Source organism: Ambystoma mexicanum, chromosome 8 (genome assembly GCF_040938575.1).
Source record: "Ambystoma mexicanum isolate Mex_15411 chromosome 8, UKY_AmexF1_1, whole genome shotgun sequence".
Classification (NCBI taxonomy): domain Eukaryota; kingdom Metazoa; phylum Chordata; class Amphibia; order Caudata; family Ambystomatidae; genus Ambystoma; species Ambystoma mexicanum.
This window is the reverse complement of record NC_090929.1, coordinates 532,585,694-532,603,985: the sequence shown is the minus strand read 5'-3', so window position 1 is coordinate 532,603,985 and position 18,292 is coordinate 532,585,694. Positions and strand designations below refer to the sequence as shown.

General features: G+C 46.0%; 1 protein-coding gene across 2 annotated transcripts in view; it reads right to left on the bottom strand.

The window, feature by feature from the left end:
• ARHGEF16 (Rho guanine nucleotide exchange factor 16) overlaps positions 1-18,292 on the bottom strand; it is a 440,772-nt gene that overhangs the window by 377,792 nt on the left and 44,688 nt on the right. For both annotated transcript variants that reach the window (XM_069610226.1, XM_069610225.1), the window contains exon 2: positions 1,878-2,461. In XM_069610226.1, the coding sequence (XP_069466327.1) occupies positions 1,878-2,441 (564 nt within the window). In that variant the 5' untranslated portion in view covers positions 2,442-2,461. The remainder of the gene's footprint in view (positions 1-1,877; positions 2,462-18,292) is intronic.

Genomic DNA, 18,292 nt, shown 5'->3' with positions numbered 1-18,292 from the left:
AAATGCTCTTCCTATGGAAACACCAACTTAACCATAACTACATGGACGCTAGCGCGTCCATGTAATATATATATAGTGTTGAAATTAATCTCATGGATCTATGCTGAGATATTGGGCATCTAGCACATTGAAACTAAATGGCCCAATGCTTCAAGAGGAAAGTTACGGTATATGTAGCGTCACCAAATTACAAGTACTTTTTCATGATTCTTGCTGCAACCTCATAGCAAAAGCTTCTAGCACCAACCTCAAGATTGCCTTATGTGCAAGCAGTGGAGTCAAAAGCGCAAACAGGCCCAACTAGCAGTGAAAACAGAAAACCTCCTTCTGCACATCCATTACAATGTAACACTAGGGCAGAACAGGAACATAACCCAATGATCTTGTGTTGACTGCAGAAGAAGAAACATAGCTTGGAGACCCCCAAAACGTGGTGAAATATGACCTGCCGGCAATCAATGTCAAGGGGAGGTTCCAAACAAAAAGAAGATTCTTAAAGCTATAGAGACGGTGCTGCTGTGAGCCCATTTTGGGAGCTACGAGCCATTACAGCAACACCATCCAGACAGAAGCCTCAAAAGGTGATCCTTCACAGAATCTGTATTCTACAGGTCAATACCTCGAGAAGGGTTCCAAATGCCTATTATTGGTCACACACTACACCCATTCGGTGCAGACTCCACTGGCTCCCCATCAAGGCTAGGATACAAGTCAAGGTAGCCACTTTGACACACTGTGGCATCGATGGTAAAGCGCCTAAGATTTTGAAGATCAGGGTTATTTATCACAAACTTAGCAGGTCCCTAAGATCATCCGCGCGTCACTTTTAGAGGTTCCCAGATTCATGTTGTCTACAGCTGGTGAATAAAGTCCATCAGTCCACGGGGCGCTTCCTGGGCACCCCAGATCTGAAATAGTCTACAGAACAATTTACAAACCTTACTTGGTCAACACTTCGGTTTCTGGATTCGTTCATCTGTGATTTCTATATTGGTTTTCTTAGCGCTCCAATACGTTAGGGTTCTTAGCGCTTTAAAAGAAAACCTTAATATGAAACAATGCATGATGTAGCACTTTTTAATATGGCTTAATAATGTTGCTTTTACTCTGGCGATTGAGTGCATGTGAGCCTGTACGATCTGTGTACCATGTTTTTCTATAAGAGGCAAATTAAGGAAATATATACAGTATGTTTAAAAGTCATAACAGTACATGGTATATGCACATACACGCTACATGCACAATGTGTAGTCCGAAACAGAGTCCTTTATGAAATTCAGGACAATACGCTTGTTTAATAGGAAAAAGGTCATGCACTTACTACCAAAACATATACATTCACTGCATTTTTTTAAATGCCATCTCTGCCATCGCCAATGCGCATGTTTTTAGTTCTTAAACAGCATTCAAGCCCCTATTTTTCCAACCGCACCATCTACCACTTCCTAACTGCACACAAACAATTGTTAGTCTTCAGAAAGGAACGGAGAAGAGTCAAGATTCGACTATTAGTCTGAGCAAATAGTACTGTCTGGTTTTCGATAGGGCCCTGAAATCGTAGTCCCTCTACCAGCAAGGCCATGTGGAGAGAGTGTCTCAACAACAGGAGGGAACAGATAGGCATCAGCACAACAACAAACACCTTGCAAGCAATCGAAATACAACACTATATAATAGGATGCCTGTAATCTTGCATTCTACTCCCATCCATAGTTTCTCACTTTGCTGCACGGGCAATTAAATAGAGTGACAGCAAAAAGCAACCTTTTTTAACTAATGGTACCAAAGTGTATGCTGTAGATGACAAAGAAACGCAAAGTTTGGGGGAAATTGCCTTAAAAGTAAAAAAGGAACTGTAGAATTGTGAATGATTTTACCTTGGATTTTCCTGGACTGCGGGGCGGTTGGGCCGTGGGATCTTCCATTACAGGCTTCAAGGTGGAGAACGAGATTGGCTTCATCTGATCGGCTTCATCCGCGTCCTTGAAGCCCTTCATCGCAGCCCGATAAGATTGATTCCGCAGGTTACGTTTCAGCATCCCACCAGCATCCATTTCATCATCTAAGTCCTCCAATGAAATGTCAGGAGCAGAAATCCTTTTGGGGTCATTCCGGGCTAGGTCTTTGGTCAACGTGGCCACCTGGAAGGTGTGGTGGCGTTGTACTTTGGTTTTCGTGGCCACAGCCAAGCCTTTTGGTATCAGCTGCTGGGTGCCCACCTTGAGGGCCGCCGGGCTCTGCGTGCTGAGGATGATGCGCCGCCCATCGGCAAGAGACAGTGGAGGCTCTGGACAAAAGGCAGCGTTGCTCATGGCTTCCATAGACCTGCGATTCGTCGTGGAGTTGGGGTTGGCGTTCAATTGCAAGTCGGAGTAAAACTTCTGATCCAGGAGAAATGAGGCGTCCTCCCCAAGAGAGGAATCAGAGTGCCGGTTAGACATTTTAGAAATCGGCAGGGGTCCTAAAAAGGGAGAGAAAAAATAGAGGATTGTAAACCTGATAAAAGCTTTTTATTAAAGAGATTGGGGCGTAAAGCAAACAGCATTAACGGATTGTAGAATATTAACACAAGCCAACATCCCATAGACTTACTCTAAACGTGGGTAGACATGTATGCAAGGCGCGTCATTCTTCAATGCAAAGATCATGAAAAGTAGTGTTCTGAAAGGCTCACGAAAGCAAAGGAGCCCAGCCAGGCAACGTTTAGATTACGAGTGGACCAGCACCTTTCTTGCTTCCGAAGGGGGTTGAATTTTGGGCACGAACTGGCTGACATCCCTTTCCACGTAAAGGTTGAAAACAGGTAACTTGAGTTACAAGGACCGGCCCAGACAGTAGTGATTTGTTAATAAAATGGAAAGGAAATGAGGAATGGGTTTGATTCAAGCATATGCTTGGGGATCGGTCTTCCAAAGAATAATCAAAAGATTGCATGGCCCATCATGGGGGTTATTATTATTATGGTTTTTATTGAGCGCGTATCTGGCTTCGAGAGGCAACAGAGCACTTTACCGAGGTATACAGCAGTACAGGTGCAAAACAGAGAGAGTCAGGTGGTGCGAGGGGGGGTTACACTGATCGATTAGGCTATACAATAGGCTCCCTGTAGTTGGGATCCTTGGAGGTTGTCGCTCCTTCAAGTCAAATGGAGAAACCTTGCATAGGTGGAAGGTACATTATAAGATCTGGCACCAGGAGTAACCTGATCAAGTTGCCCGAGGCCAGAAGGAATGCCATGGGGGCCTGTTTTCAGATACAGCTTTATCTCGGTTGCTTGCTTTTCGCTAAATCACCAAAAACTGGAAAAAAGTGTAAACTAAATCCGTCCTCTTTGAGATACTCTCTGTCTTGCAGTTACCGAGATCATTTTTTCTTGCCCTTCTCATGAAATAATTTCAAATGTTACTCTAGTTTAGAGATTTTAATGTACTACAGCATAACACATTACCGTAAGTATTTTTTTTTTTATTACTCAAAGTAAGCAATTCTATCATTCATTCAACACAATGCATTCAAAGTAAAACCCAATATAACCTTTGGTACGTTCATTATATCTTCTCATTACAATCTGCAGGCTATACGTACTGGGATAGCTCCCAGAATAGTTTTTAGAATCTGCATATGGGTCACAATGCGGCATTCTTAGGCTACGCATGCCATGGAGTAAACCTGCAGCCAATTCTGCGTGTCCTCCCAGGCAGATTTCTATACTAATAGACCTTTGATCATGTAACCGCAGCCAAATCCCCTCGACTTCCCTGAAGGATTTACACACAATCAACAGGCCCCTGCTAACCCAAGCTAATGGAAATCCCAAATGTGAAGTGTGCATTACCCGCACAAAGTAAATCAATACTACCATCCCTGTTACACAGATATTTAATGGCAATACTTGCATCAACCGTGTATGCCCTTTTCACACTTTTCATTCTCACGAAAGAGCAAGCAGGTTATCGTAGCTTTATAGACATGGATCTAGGGCCGTACAGGCAATTATGGCCCTTCCTACCAAGTTAACTGTCCTTGCTGCTCTTTGGCCTTAAACTTGGTCTTCAAGGCCCATACCGGCTGGTATGTCCCTCAAACCAGATCTATACTGTGTAATTAGAACCCTGGAAGGGTGTGGCAGCTAATCCGGTATCTCCAAACCCAGATTGAATTTAATACCCCCCTCTACCCAATCCACCCCACTCCGAACCTCAACCTCTCTTGCCCACACTTACCTCCTCATGTTGCAGCGCCACCAACTGGGCCATACCTCACCTCGCTGCAGCTCCGGCCACCATCAAAACGCAAGAGGGGCTCTGCATGGCATCCAGACCTCCAATTCCATGGTGGGCAAGTTAGTTGAGCATTTCTTTGTGTGAAACAATGTGTAGTGCACTCACCACGGCCTAATATTTGAAACAAATTCATTGGTCTTAGAACCCCGGTTAGAAACCTGCGATGCTTTTAGCAAGAATAGCCTGTTCCACTGGCTGGTAACAGCATAGGAGCCCGACATTAAGGCTCTCACATCGCTTTGTTCAAAAACTTGGCCCCAAGGCGTAATCAGCCCATGGAACGTGGTATTGTTGCTCAATGGGCCCAGCCCCATCATGTGGTGTTCGTTGAGTCCGTACCAAAATCAACCCATCCCTGTTCGGACTGTTCGACTTGGGAAATCATGGATGCCACATATTGCTGATAAATCATTGAGAGAGCTTGCTCTGGATCCAGGAAACATTATTATTACTAAGGTTATGTTCCCTGTGAAGCCGGAATGTAGAGAGGCCTTTAGGAATAAGGTGATGGCCTGGCTTTGAGACAGAACTGGTCCAGGGATTGTTAAGAGATTTTGATCCGAAGGTTCTGTGCAGGATTAAGTTGTAGGAGTGGTGTCCGCAAGCCAATAGGGATTGGATAGCTATTGGCTGCAGGCACAGTAATCTTCCTTTTTTCCTTGCAAAATGTAATACCCTCTCCAAGTTGCCCTCTGATTTAAAGTAGATAGTAGACCTCCGATAAACCTTAGTTATTGTGTCCCGTCTCATGCCTTATCCAAGATTATGTTTTTGTATTGTTGTATGTTTTGTTCGTGCGCACCGAGGCCTATGGGCATGTTGCGCATTATAAAAACTAAAAATATTTAAACAAATTATAACATTGCAATGCTGGTAGGAAGCTAGATGTTTCTTTATCAACACTCCATCAGCTGTCCAGTCAAAGTTAAGTTTCGAAAAAAAGTGTTGAATGTATATTTTTGTAATATTAAGTGGTTTATTTTAATTTTGTATAGTTAAATAAGTAGTTTTACCAAAATAAACAGGGGTTTGGGGCGGATCCTCTCATAAAAATAAATAAATACATTCAAAACTTTTTTTTGGACACTTTTGTGTCGGAACTTTTGTCATTCGCAAATTTGAATGTCGAAACAGTCACTATGAACCACTCCAACACAACGCTCAAGATGTCATTAGACAGCATTCCACTTGGGCAGTGCTCAATACAAGGTTCAGAGCACCTGCTTCAACTGCTGTCTTGTTCTTTCCAACATGATTTGAATCCATTATTGTGATTTGTCTAGATTATAATGGCATTAAAGCCCTGGGATCGGAGGGGCTGTAACAGGTGCTATCGTCCCTTACCCTTGTTAGGGGCCCTCAGCTTCAACTTGGGCACATAGCTCGGACATGGGCCGATAACACCCGTTACAGCCCTTATCCCCTGGGCTGTAAAGTCTCAATACTTGTATACCACGAGAAATACAATGACTTCCACCAGAGAGGCCTCATCTTATGGGGACGCAGGACTTTTCAGGAAGAGGGGCTTCCTACTACAGTGCAGTTTAGCACACTATAAGCCTGGGACACACTTTAGATTGAATGTGGCGTGGAGGCTTTATCACTGGGAATTGCCCCATGTGAATTTGGATCACAGCAATACTGGGGCGCTTTGCAGAGTGTAGTGAATTTCTGGGGCAACCTTCGCATCACAGAGTACTTAATGGGTGCAGCCACGAGGCCGGGTGTATCATGCTACTGCCTCCAATCCGTTCGGTGTAGCATCCGAAATAAAGGAAGCCATTGGCCGCTACGCAAGAAGGTGATCATCCAACTAAAGGCATTTGGTTTTCTCCACTTTTCCAGCATCTCTCATGAGCACTTTCTGCCACACATTCCTCCTTCCAGCACCCTGCTCACAGTTGATCACAGAGGATCAAAAGGGATGAATGTCTCGGGAGGATAGCTCAGGGGCAACGCGCTTGCTTTGGAAGCAAAACGACACGGAACACCACAAGTTTGATCCCCGGGTCCGTGCTTAGAAATATCTGGGTATTGAGCGTGTTATAAATATCATATCATATCAATGGGTAACCTCTACCATGCCGCATCAGGAGGGCCAGCTTGAATGGCATTCTAGGATTCTGAATGTGTTAGGTCTCCCCCCATCTCTCTCCAGAGGGAAGAAAATATAAGATAGATAAGTCGCGCTGCCTTTGCCCTGCCATCATTCAGATAGGACGTGAACACTGGCTGCTCCCCAGGGAACAGAGCATCCTCTCACAGGAAATGCAAGATTGAGAATGAAGAGACGATCTCATCATTTTTTTTTTTGTTTCGCAACACTGGCAAGCAGAGGGGTCCAGAATGTTCCCAGCAGCAAAATGAGGCACTGTTTGATAATGTCAGCCTGGAGGGCTCAACCAAACATGGCGGCCCACCACCCCCCCCCTTAATTGTTAATGGTCAATGGGCCATGTGTTGCTTGAAATGTCCACACGGAGTTCACATGCTCCTCGTGGAGGGGGAGGGCAGGGCAGGATTGTTCCAAGCAAATCCGTGATGGGCTCCAGAAACGGAAAATCAGGCAGCAATGGGTCCACTGGCGTAACAGGGGCCCCCTCATCCCCCGCGGTGCGGGGGGCCCCGCCAGTACATGTCCTGGAAGGGGGCCCCACTGGAAAAAGAAAATATTTTTTTTTCAAAAATATTTTTTTTTCTTTTTGAATTTACTATGCATTCATAAAGAAATTATTTATGTAACAGAAATAATTTCTTTATAAAGGCAGAGTGACTACAAAAAGAAACGTTCTTTTTGAACTCTGAGGGCTCCCCAACCCCATGACATGGAAGAGCCTAGGCTGGAGGCCTCCATGTCGTGGGGTGGGGGAGCCCTATGACTTAAAAAAGAAACCGTTTATTTTTGAAGTCACTCTGCCTTCAAAAATAAATTAATTCCGTTATAGTTCGGTCATTAACGGAAATAATTTCTTTATGAAGTCAGAGTGACTTCAAAAAGAAACAATGGGCCTCATTACGGGTTTGGCGGTAACCGTGCGGCGCTACCAGCAGGTTGCCGCCGGACCTGTAATGATTTACCGGTGCCCGACTTCCCGATAACATCAGGGCAATTACAACCCCGGCAGTCCGGGAAGTCAGGCGCCGGCAAATGGTAAGTCCCCATTTCCATCGGATTCTATAGGAATGGGGACCACAGAAGCACCGGCACCGTTAATAACCGTGCCGGTGCTTCTGTGAAAACTCTGCAGGTGGGAGCCGTTCTGTGTAGCAGGTCTGACCTGCCGGGCGGGACGGCAACCGCCCGTAGAGCTGTAATATGCCGGTCTGGAAACAACGGTGCCGGTAAGCTTACTGGCACCATTGTTTCCAGACCGGCATAGTTGTAATGAGGCCCAATTGCTTTTTGAAGTATTAGGGCTCCCCTCAACCCTATGACATGTGCGTGTGTGAGTGTATGGTGAAAGAGAGCACACTTCAATGTACGGGTGGCTGCCTGGGTGTGCCTGTATGGTGAAAGGGTGCACACTTAAATGCACAAGTGGCTGCCTGGGTGTGCCTGTATGGTGAAAGGGTGCACACTTAAATGTATGGATGGCTTGGTGTGCGTGTGTGTATATGGTGAATGGTGTGTGTGCGTGCGTGCGTTCAGGGGCGCAACATAACCTACATTCAGGGGGCTAACCCCTCAAATGTTGGGAGAGGCACTAACTTCATGGGTGGTGGGGGAGGGGCAAACGTATTTGTTTGGGGGCATTTCATTTCTTTATGCATTTTAATGATACTATTCAAGTGTAGCTTCAACGTTACACGCAGTTAACTCTCTCCTTTAAGGTTGAAAGCACCCACTTATGGACTGCTGTAAGAATGAGTGGTCTCCTGTTCCCCCTCTACCCTTCCAATCCCTCCCCTGGCATACAAGTATTAAACCCACATCACGATTTCAATTGCCTAAAAAATGTGGGATTTGAATGCAGGTACTAACCGTGAAATGCTTTATGTTAGTAATTGCTGGGCTCTTGTTAACAGAGAAACCCAGGTGCCATTTAACATCTGTGTCCTGTTCTGTCTGGCAACTGCTTGAAGGTCAGTCAGGTTGAGTCAACAGGGGAGGGGGGGGGGGGGGGGGGGGGAGTCCTGAATCCCAGTCAACTCAATGGTGTTGCACCAATACTTGTGTTTATTGCCTTGATTAGTCATTACTCCTAGCCCTATTCTTCCTCACCCCAGTGTGTATGAGACAATACTTATGTATAAGGCCCTCTGCCTCCTACACAAGTACTGGGATGAGGTAGAGGTACATGGAGGTAATGCCCGACATAGCTACCTGTAATATTCATTACTCCTAGTCCCACTCTTCCTCATCCCAGTACTTACCTATGAGGCAAAGAGCCTCATACGTAAGCTCTGGGACAAGGAAGAGGGACGTGAAGGTAATTCTGGGCCCAGGAGCTGATTTTGGAGGTTGGGGTAGGGTTGGGAGGGAGAGGGGAGGTGTGGGGGGGCAGGAGTGTGCAACAAATCTTAATAGCTGTCCATGTCCAGGCTAAGCAGGCATGATATGTGGTATTAATGGCTAGAGAGGCATTTTGGTGCAGCTAGCCTAGTCATTCCTCAGTTTGGTATGACCTTTGTTTAACTGGGTATTTCTGATAAAGCAGTCCTGCTAAGTGAATTACCTGGCTAGACTGCCGTTTGGGTGCTGCCAGTCTAGCCGTTTCTTACTGCAGCATTGTATATTTTTCTGGGCATCTGTGATCAAATTATATGATATAAGTCATTTATAATGAGCCTGTACACAAGTGTTTCTAGGCGCGACAAGACGAGGGAGGGATGTTAGAGGGAGGACAAGACAAACGATCTTACCAGGCCTTGTGTCATTCGGATCGTGCAAGTGCGAGAACGAGAAGTGCAAGGGGAAAGGGAGGGGGGAAGTGTAAGGGATAGGGGAGGGAAAAACAGGGCAGCAATGCTCTGAGTAAGTGCAGCCAGGGCAGCGCGGCTCTGGGTAGTGCAAAGAGAACAAGGGACTGTAGGGTTACAGTTATAGCCCCTAAGTGCATGGTAGGCCCAGAGGCAGTGCAAGGGTGACTGATCAAGAAAGAGTATGGACATGGACTCAGTGAGACTCTGAGGGTAGCCAAGCAACCAGTCGGTACAGCAGACAGGTAGGTCAGGTAGGCCAGCAGGGGAGGGAGTGAGAGAAAGGAGAGAAGAGGAATGTTTTGAGCTGTTTCCCGACCTTCAGGTGGTCCGGCTCAAGTTTGAGAGGAGCAGGGAGGCTATTCCAGAGGGAGGCACCCTACAGAGGAGAGAGATCTACCCCCCACTCTCTGTCTGGAGAAGCGTCTAACCTTTAGAGAGTTGTAGGTAGTTGAGCGAAGGGCTCGAGAAGGAAGATATTTTGGAAGAGAGCATTGGATGTAGTGCGGGCCCCAGGCCCCGAAAGCCATGTGGACAATGCAAAGGGTCTTGAACTTGATCCTTGCAGCAAGTGGGAGCCAGTGGAGAGATTTCAGGGCTGGAGAGATAGGATCCCTGGGCTTGAGGCCAAGGGTAAGTCTCGTAGTCCTGTTCTGGATTAGTTGCAGAAGGTGGAGAGTAGAGGAAGGCAGATTGAGAAAGAGGCTGTTGCAGTAATCTAGCCTAGAGAGAACCAGGGCTCTGGAGACACTGAGCTTCTGGGGGAAAGTGAGAAAGGGAAGAGTCCTTTTGAGGAGGAGCAGCTGGTAGTGGAACATCTTGGCCACATCCGAGATGTGAGGAGAGAAATAGAGAGTGGAGTCAAAGAGGACACCCAGGTGGTTTGCCTCACAGGATGGCGAAGGAAGAGGGCCCAAGGCAGGCTGCCAGAGTGAAAGAGGGAAAGCAGCTGTGGGAAAGCAGCTGCAGGAGTCCAAATGAGAAGGATCTCCATCTTACTGATATTTAGGCAGAGATCGTTGGAGGCACACCAATCCTGAATCACAGATAGACAGTCAGGAATGAGCGAGAGGAGAGGAGTGTGAGGGGAGCCTGAAGGAAATCGGAGTGTCATTTGCATAACACTGAAAGTTAGAGGAGAATGTAGAGATCAGGTGGGCCAAAGGGGCCAAGTAAAGGTTGAAAAACCAGGGTGAGATGATGGAGCAGAGAGAAAGGCACCAAGTTGGGCTGTCCAAGAGGAAGGAGGTCAGCCACTCAAGGGCCTGATCCGTGATGCCCAGGTACTCATGGAGTCGATTTATCAGGATGGCATGGTTCACCATTTCGAAAGCAGAGGAAAGATCAAGGAGGATGAGGACAGAAGGAATGCTGGAATCATGGTTGGAGAGTAGATCTTCACGGGTGTTCAGGGGAGCAGTTTCCGTGACTCTGGCTGCTCTTAAGCCAGACTGAAGGTCATGGAGACCACCAACAGATTCCGTGTGCAGAGTAAGCTGGGAGATGGCCAGCTTTTCCAACAGTTTGCCCAGGAAAGGGGTGATGAAGATTGGGTGATAGTTTGCCGGGCAGGCGGGATCGGCAGACGGCTTCTTGAGGAGTGGGTGCATAAGGGAGTGCTTAAGGGGAGAGGGGAACGTTTCAGTGGCGAAAGAGTGATTACCGAAATCGGCCATGGCTAGAACGAGGGTGTCAATGTGGTCCTTGATGGTTCTGGAGGAGCAGGGGAGCACCTGTTTGGATGACACTTTCATAGATCAGACTTGTCTAGAAACCTCGTCAGGTGTTGTCAGAGAGAAAGAGGAGAAAGGAGGAAGAGAGATAGAGATGACCTAAGGGGGTCCGAGAGAGGGAGAGGAAGAGGAGATGGAGTATCCATGTCAGTATGTCCTGAGTTTTAGCGGAGAAGTGAGATGACAGAGGGCCTGGGAGGGAACAGGAGAGGTAAAGGCTGCAACAGGATTTACCAGTTCCTTGCAGATTTTAAAGAGCTTGTTGTTAGAGGCCACAGGCTTGAATTTGTGTTGTCTTCTTGAAGATGGTAATTGCTTCGATTGGCATTTTGGTGCAACCAGTCTAGGTATGTCTAAATGGGGCCTGGCATGCTTTACTGTAACGTTATTACATGTCTACACTGGTCTACATTGTGCAGCCAGTTGGAGATGTTTTCATAATGGCATAGCATTTTTAATAGAAAAGCATTAATGTTCCTGTGCACTGTTGGTGACTTGAATCTATTGGATTGGTGTTACCCTACAAAACAATTGCAAACACTCTGGCTTTTTAGGCAATTTTTCTCAGAAAGTGTGCTGTATATTGCATTAAAAAACATATTTATATCTTTCTCCTACTGCAGTGTGCGGCATATCCCTTCAGCAGCACGTTTGCGCGCGTTGCGAAAGTGTGATAATCTATGCCGGCCCAGAGTGAGGCACGACTAGTGATTTGTTGCCGAGTTGGGGGGCCCCCTCAGCATGGCTCACAGGGGGGCCCCCACATTTTGTGTTAGGCCACTGAATGGGTCGCCCAATATGTGGCTCCATCTTGGCACAACAGGACCCAAACGAGATAACCACTAGTCCAATCAGATATCAGAACTTTTGCAGATACTCAAAATCCAAAATGGGTCAAGCGGAATTCTAATAGCGCCTCCCTTTTAGGTCATTTGCCACTCCAAAAGGTGCGTGAAATTAGGTGGCGATTTCCAATTGGATGTTTAGAATTTTTCTTCCAAACTATATGGATTCTGAGAGCTTCCCTTTGAGGAGTTTGAATCCAATTATTGGATTGTGTAATTGTCAAAGTACTGACTTCCCCGCACACTGCACGCAGTTGTTTAATGTGGTGTGGCCGACATTTTGGAACACAACTCTCTCAAACCGATTGGGTGGGTAAATGTGCACAGCTGCTGGGGGCGGGGCTTTGAACGTAAGTGTAAGTTCCAAATGGTGATAAAGTCTGTAGACAAACAAGGGTTAAAATGGGAAGCTTGAAGCAGGTTTCAGGCACCTGTTTTACAAACATCATCTAAAAATGCGTCAGAAAGCAAACCGTGAAGCCAGGAATGCAACATTTTATGTCCATTTTAACACAATGTAAAAACTGAATTAAGAAAGCCTACAAAGCCTATTTCTTAGGCCTATAGATATGTGAATCCTCTAATTTGCACAATATATTTTAATTACATTGTTTTAATTTACCATTGAACTAAAATATGTAAACGGTATGATTCAATAATGATGTAATTGCCCGTTTCTTCTTCAGGTTGTAAGTCACACCATGAACAGTGCGCCCAAACACGAAGTCTATGTTTTGTAATCCATTCCAGAGGCTCCATCTGTGAATCAGAAGTAACAAATGCGCAGAGGAATATCCCCGACATTACCTCTCTTGGGCTCTGCAGAAGTGGTTGCGCTGGCATGAAAGTACCACAATATTCACTTGGAGAGTACGACACGATCCTAGCCCGGCCGGGGCCTCTAGGGTTAGTGCATGCAACCGGAGGGGGTTTATTTATTTATATAGCGCCCCAAACCCGGTGCGCTACTAACCAGGTGCGCATCCGGGGGTTTCAGTGAAGGACTTCCAGCAGACCTTCCATTGCCTCTTTGAGCTTTTAGATGGATTACAGTGGTTCATCCCCTTACCTTCCCCGATTCCCAGAAAAGGGTCCAAATGTTTATTGTGCGTTCTGATGTGGGTAAACCTGGCATGGCCATTCCGCCCTGGTCATTTCTAAGGAGTGCCGGGGAGGGATGCTCTTACATGCAAATCATGTGCAGGTCATTTCTGCCGAGGCACCCTTCCTGCAATGGGCCGCCTGCCTCGGCACATGGTGGCCAGCCCGTCATTGGCTTTGATTTTATTTTATTTTTTATTCATAAAATTTGTGACACCCCCAAACCCAGAGGTATCACAGCGTGGGTAACATAAGAATACTTTGTCTGGTTGCAGATGAAATTACAGAGCATTATGGTTACAGAAGAGTGCTTTGTCAGGTTACAGATAACATACCAGTCAAGTAATTGTAAAAAGCAAACAGAAAATGCATACAATAAACATGGTTCTGGCGGGACTTAGTGCTACAACGCTGAACAGTGAGACTGGTTAATATTTGTTGAATATCCAGGTTTTGTGAGACTCTTGAAACGCTGGTGAGAAGGTTCAATTCGGATATGCATGGGGAGGGAGTTCCAGATCTTAGTGGGAGCAACTGGAAAGCTGGCACCCCTGGTCCTGATACACTTAAATCTTGGGACGCACAGGTGGATGCTGGCGCCCGATCTTAGGGAAACTTTGTCGATTTAAGAGACACAATCCCCAGTATCATTCCCTTCGGAAGGGGAATACATGGCAGAGGCATCGAGACTTGGGTTTTTCTGAAGGTTTAAACTGGTCTGCGCATTGCATTTGTTACATCTAAAATGGGAGGAACTGGCATGGGCATTCTTTCATGGGATCGTGTCAGGGGCGTCATGGCGGAAACAGTATTAGGTTGTAATTTCGAAAAATACAAGTTTGAAGGAATTCTATTTGAAAATGTACGTTTGAAAACCCCATTTTAAAAAAGTATAAACATTTGAGCATTTTATTGTACCTATTTTAAAGTTCGAACTTTTTGCATGTTAAAAGATCAAAACAAATCACATTAAAGAATAGTGTACATTTTAAAATTGCACTTTCGAACTTGTGATGCTTACCTTATTCTTACCACTGTGTTCTATTTTCTAAGGCATCACCTGTAACTGTGTTTGGTTTTAGACCAATAGTTGCCAGAGCATGGACTATGGTTTTTGGCTACGGATGTGGGTGTTCGCTTGGATTGATATGAAATGGCATTTAGAACGATTGACCTCACTTTCTTGGTGCCTCCGGTCGGTGGTGACCCTGGCATGCAGCTACCGTCTTGAACCTTGCCCAATGGCTCAATCCAATGTTAACTTCTTGCTTGGCTCTCTTTGAATGGGGGTAGGGGAGGGGGAAGTAGCATTAACCCCTCCCCTGTCTTCCTGCTGTGGACACTCCCCCGATTGGGTACCATGGAAGGAAAACTGGACGATCTTATACTGTTAGACATGACTTCTATCGGACTACAACGCAAAATGGACGCACTGGAAGCATACGTGCGCCGAAATGGTTTGCAAATTAACAAACAAGCGTGCGAGACACTAACACTGCAAAATCTACGGACTGTGAAGAAAACTCAGAAAAAACAGAACTGGTTTATTGAAAAGACGGAGCTAAACACTGTATGTGATACAAGATACTTGGGCATGAGAATAAGCTCAAACATAGACGATGCACCTTGGGCAGATTTAGCGAAATCGAAATGCCGACATTTGGCGTGCCAAGCACCGATTATCAACAGGCAGTTCGGGAAATTTTCGCTGAAACCCAGGATTCCATTTTACCAACAAAAAGCTGTTCCAGCTATAATTTATGGGACTGGAAATGCACTGGGCTGTTCCTATAAGCTCTGGAATACTCTTGAAAACATCTTCTGGGTAAGAGCGTTACATCTGCCGCGTGGCACGTCCACAGTCTGCATCAGATATGAATTGGGGCTAATATCAATGCATGCTAGAGTGAGCTGGAATTTACTATGCCTCTTCAGGAAAAGCACTGTAATCAAACCAGCGTTGCAGTACGAGATACTAAAATCTAAGAAGGGATCTGCTAGCATTACCTTATCAATGTGGAACAAGTAGTGCTCTGAGATCTTGGAACTGTACGACATCAAGCTATCACGAGATACTAAAATCTAAGAAGGGATCTGCTAGCATTACCTTATCAATGTGGAACAAGTACTGCTCTGAGATCTTGGAACTGTACGACATCAAGCTATCAACGTTGCTAGAAAATCCAGTTATCGCCAAGAACAAAGTGTGGAGCATGGATTGGCATCTAACATGCGAACAAAGAAGCCTCACTAGAATGATGGCTGATGTACCAGGAGAGACTAGAGCACATGGGAATCCTCAAGCATACTTGACCCAAATTCCAGATCCCACAGCTAGAGCCACATACTTGAGATTTATTCTGAACCTAATGGCCACTAAAGAACGTCGAAACTTACACAACTCAAAACATAGAGTTACTTTGCCGCTTTTGCAAATCCAGCACAGAGACGCTGAAACACCTAACTATCTTCTGCCCAAACCTACGCACACTGAGATCTCGAACTCTTGGTACTGTATTTGTGAAATTGCAGACACTGTGCGCCACGGAATGGTGGGGATGGATGTTTGAAGGATCAAACCGGACACTTATGTTCGCTCTAATAACATTCTTGGATGAACTAAATAAACGATTGAAAGAAAGTGAAACTGACACAGAAACAGTACCCATTGAAGCTGGTACTTAAGGACCTCTTATGTCGGACCTCTGCGCTCCAATGCGATTTCGTACGCAGCGAGAAGGACTAGTATTAAGAAAGGACGTACATTAAGATGCGGAGGGGAGCAAGCATTGTGAACTGTTTGGTTTGCCTTTTTTTCTTCTTTTTTTTAAAGGTTTGTATAAACCGTATTAAAAAAAAAGAAAACCCCTTATTGTACGGGAACTAGGCCCAGAGGGGCGATGACCAGATGGGACTCCCAAAGTTTACAGAAGGTAACAACCTTTATCATTACTGTTTGGCTACTGAACCCTTCCACCATTTAATGTGCGTTGTTACTGAATGATGTATGCACGACAATGTGGTTGCGCTGTGAAAAAGACATGTTCCTATACACGGTTCTGCCCCCACCCTGAATATCAATCCCTTCTGTGCCCCATCGGGTCGAAACAAGCCTGGGGATGCTGGTGGTCTCATGCAGAAGGGATGTGACTAAGCAGTTCGAGCTGGACTGTTCCTTTTGGGGTGGGAGAAAGACGGATTTGCATATTGTCTTTCCCCTTCTGTAATGGTTTGGCAGGCGAAGAACGGTGGTCTGGATGGTTGCCCAGAGCAATGCCAGAGGTTAAGACTAATTCTAAACCTTCCAGCCATCAGATCTTGTGTTTTGCTATTGTCACCCCAAGTGGGACGGGTATGCCCAGATGTGGGTCCCCTGCCTGCTGAGCCTAGAGACCCAAGCTACTCCTCACTGATGAGGCCCAACGGCCGAAACATGCCTGGGGGTGCTTGTGGTCTCGTACAGAAGGGATGTGACCTAGCAGTTCGGGCTGGACTGCCCCTTTTAGGGAGGGAACAAGCCAGACTTTCAAATTGTCTTTTCCCTTCTGTAATAGCTTGGCAGGAAAAAAAACGATGGTCTGGAGGGTTACCCACAGCAATGCCACATGTGAAGATTAATTCTAAACCTTGCAGCCATCACCTCTTGCGTTTTGCTACCATCCTTCAACTCTCCATACCCCTTCAATCTCTTGCCACACTGAGGGGAAGGGGCGTTACCTGCTTATGGCATGAAAACAAGCAAAAAGAAATGAAAACATATAAGAAGGCAGTAAAAGGCAGGAGGCCCCAAAGGTTGACCGTGTTGTCATTGGATGTTTATTTTGTTTGTACGCGTGCCTCGCACAATGGTTAATCACTTCAGGGAACTCGCATACACGAGGATACTGGGAAAATAAAACTCGGTGATCCGAGAAACACTGGCAAATACACACAAGGGCCCATGGTAGTAGGACAGAAGACAGGCTAATAGCAACCGATGATAGCAGTGCGAATGAGTGCCTACATGGCAGTGACGCTAGCTTTTATGCGCAGGTGTTCTTGAAATGATGTCTTTTTCGCCTGTTCCAGCCTGAGCTCGGACGACGAGCTCTTGCCGTTTCTGCTAATTTTCACGCATGATGCGGGCGGGCTTCCTTACTGGAAGTAAATGAGGAGTGCCCTATGCTTTGTTTACAGCTGATGAACCAGCTCGGGCGGCTGTGAACAGTCCCTCCCTTGCAGCTCAGAGGAGGGATGAGCAAGCTGAGACTCCCAGGCTGCAGAGCCCTGGGGCAGCAGACGCATACCTCGAGCCGTCACCAATTCATGTCACCGTTTCAGTCTCGAGGCACTTCTGTTGTTTAAGAAAAGTAGCTTTAAAAAAAAAAAAAAAAAAAAAAAAAAAAAAAAAAACACATCCAAAATATTCACCAACCACGAAAAACGCCACCCCCTAAAGCCAACCCATGGTGTGCAAAATGAGGAGAACAGAAAAGCTACATGTAGTAGTGATCCTGAAATAGGCCGCCTATTATGCGTATTTCTACGTAACTTCATGCGTTATTTTCCATTTCTCTTTAGTACTTCTACAGCGCTAATGACCGCAGGCTATCAAGCATTGCTGTGGGAGGGAGAGCCAGTAGAGACCTAGAACAGTGCTAATGGCCCAATGGTATCACAGGTGTGCAGTCATAATATCGAGAAAAAAAATGTCGAATTACAATAATGTCAAAAAAATAATACAGAATGTCGAAAACAAAAATGTTGCATTTTTCATATTTTTATTTACATGTTTTTTTTGGGTTCCGGGGGTAAAAAAAAAAAGGGTAAAAAAAAATAAAATTACAAAAAAAGGGGGTTGGGGGGAACCCCCCCATTTCGAATAAAAAGCAACCAAAAAAGAAATTCGATTTAATGACCATAAACTGGTATCACACCCTGGTGTGGGAGGGTTAGACAGCCCGCATGGACTTAGAATAGTGATAATGGCCCAATGGCATCACACCCTGGTGTGGGAGGGTTAGACAGCCCGCATGGACCTAGAACAGTGCTAATGGCCCAATGGCATCACACCCTGGTGTGGGAGGGTTAGACAGCCCGCATGGACCTAGAACAGTGCTAATGGCCCAATGGCATCACACCCTGGTGTGGGAGGGTTAGACAGCCAGCAGAGAGCTAGAACAGTGCTGATGGCCCAATCGTAATACACCCTGGTGTGGGAGAGCTAGACAGCCAGTAGAGACCTAGAATGATCCTAATGGCCCAATGGTATCACGTCCTGGTGTGAGAGGGTTAGACAGCCAGCAGAGAGCTAGAATAGTGCTAATGGCTGAATGGTGGTATCACGCCCTGTTTTGGGAGGGCTAGACTGTAGCAGAGAGCTAGAATAGCGCTAATGGCCCAATGGTATCACGCACTGGTGTGGGAGGGC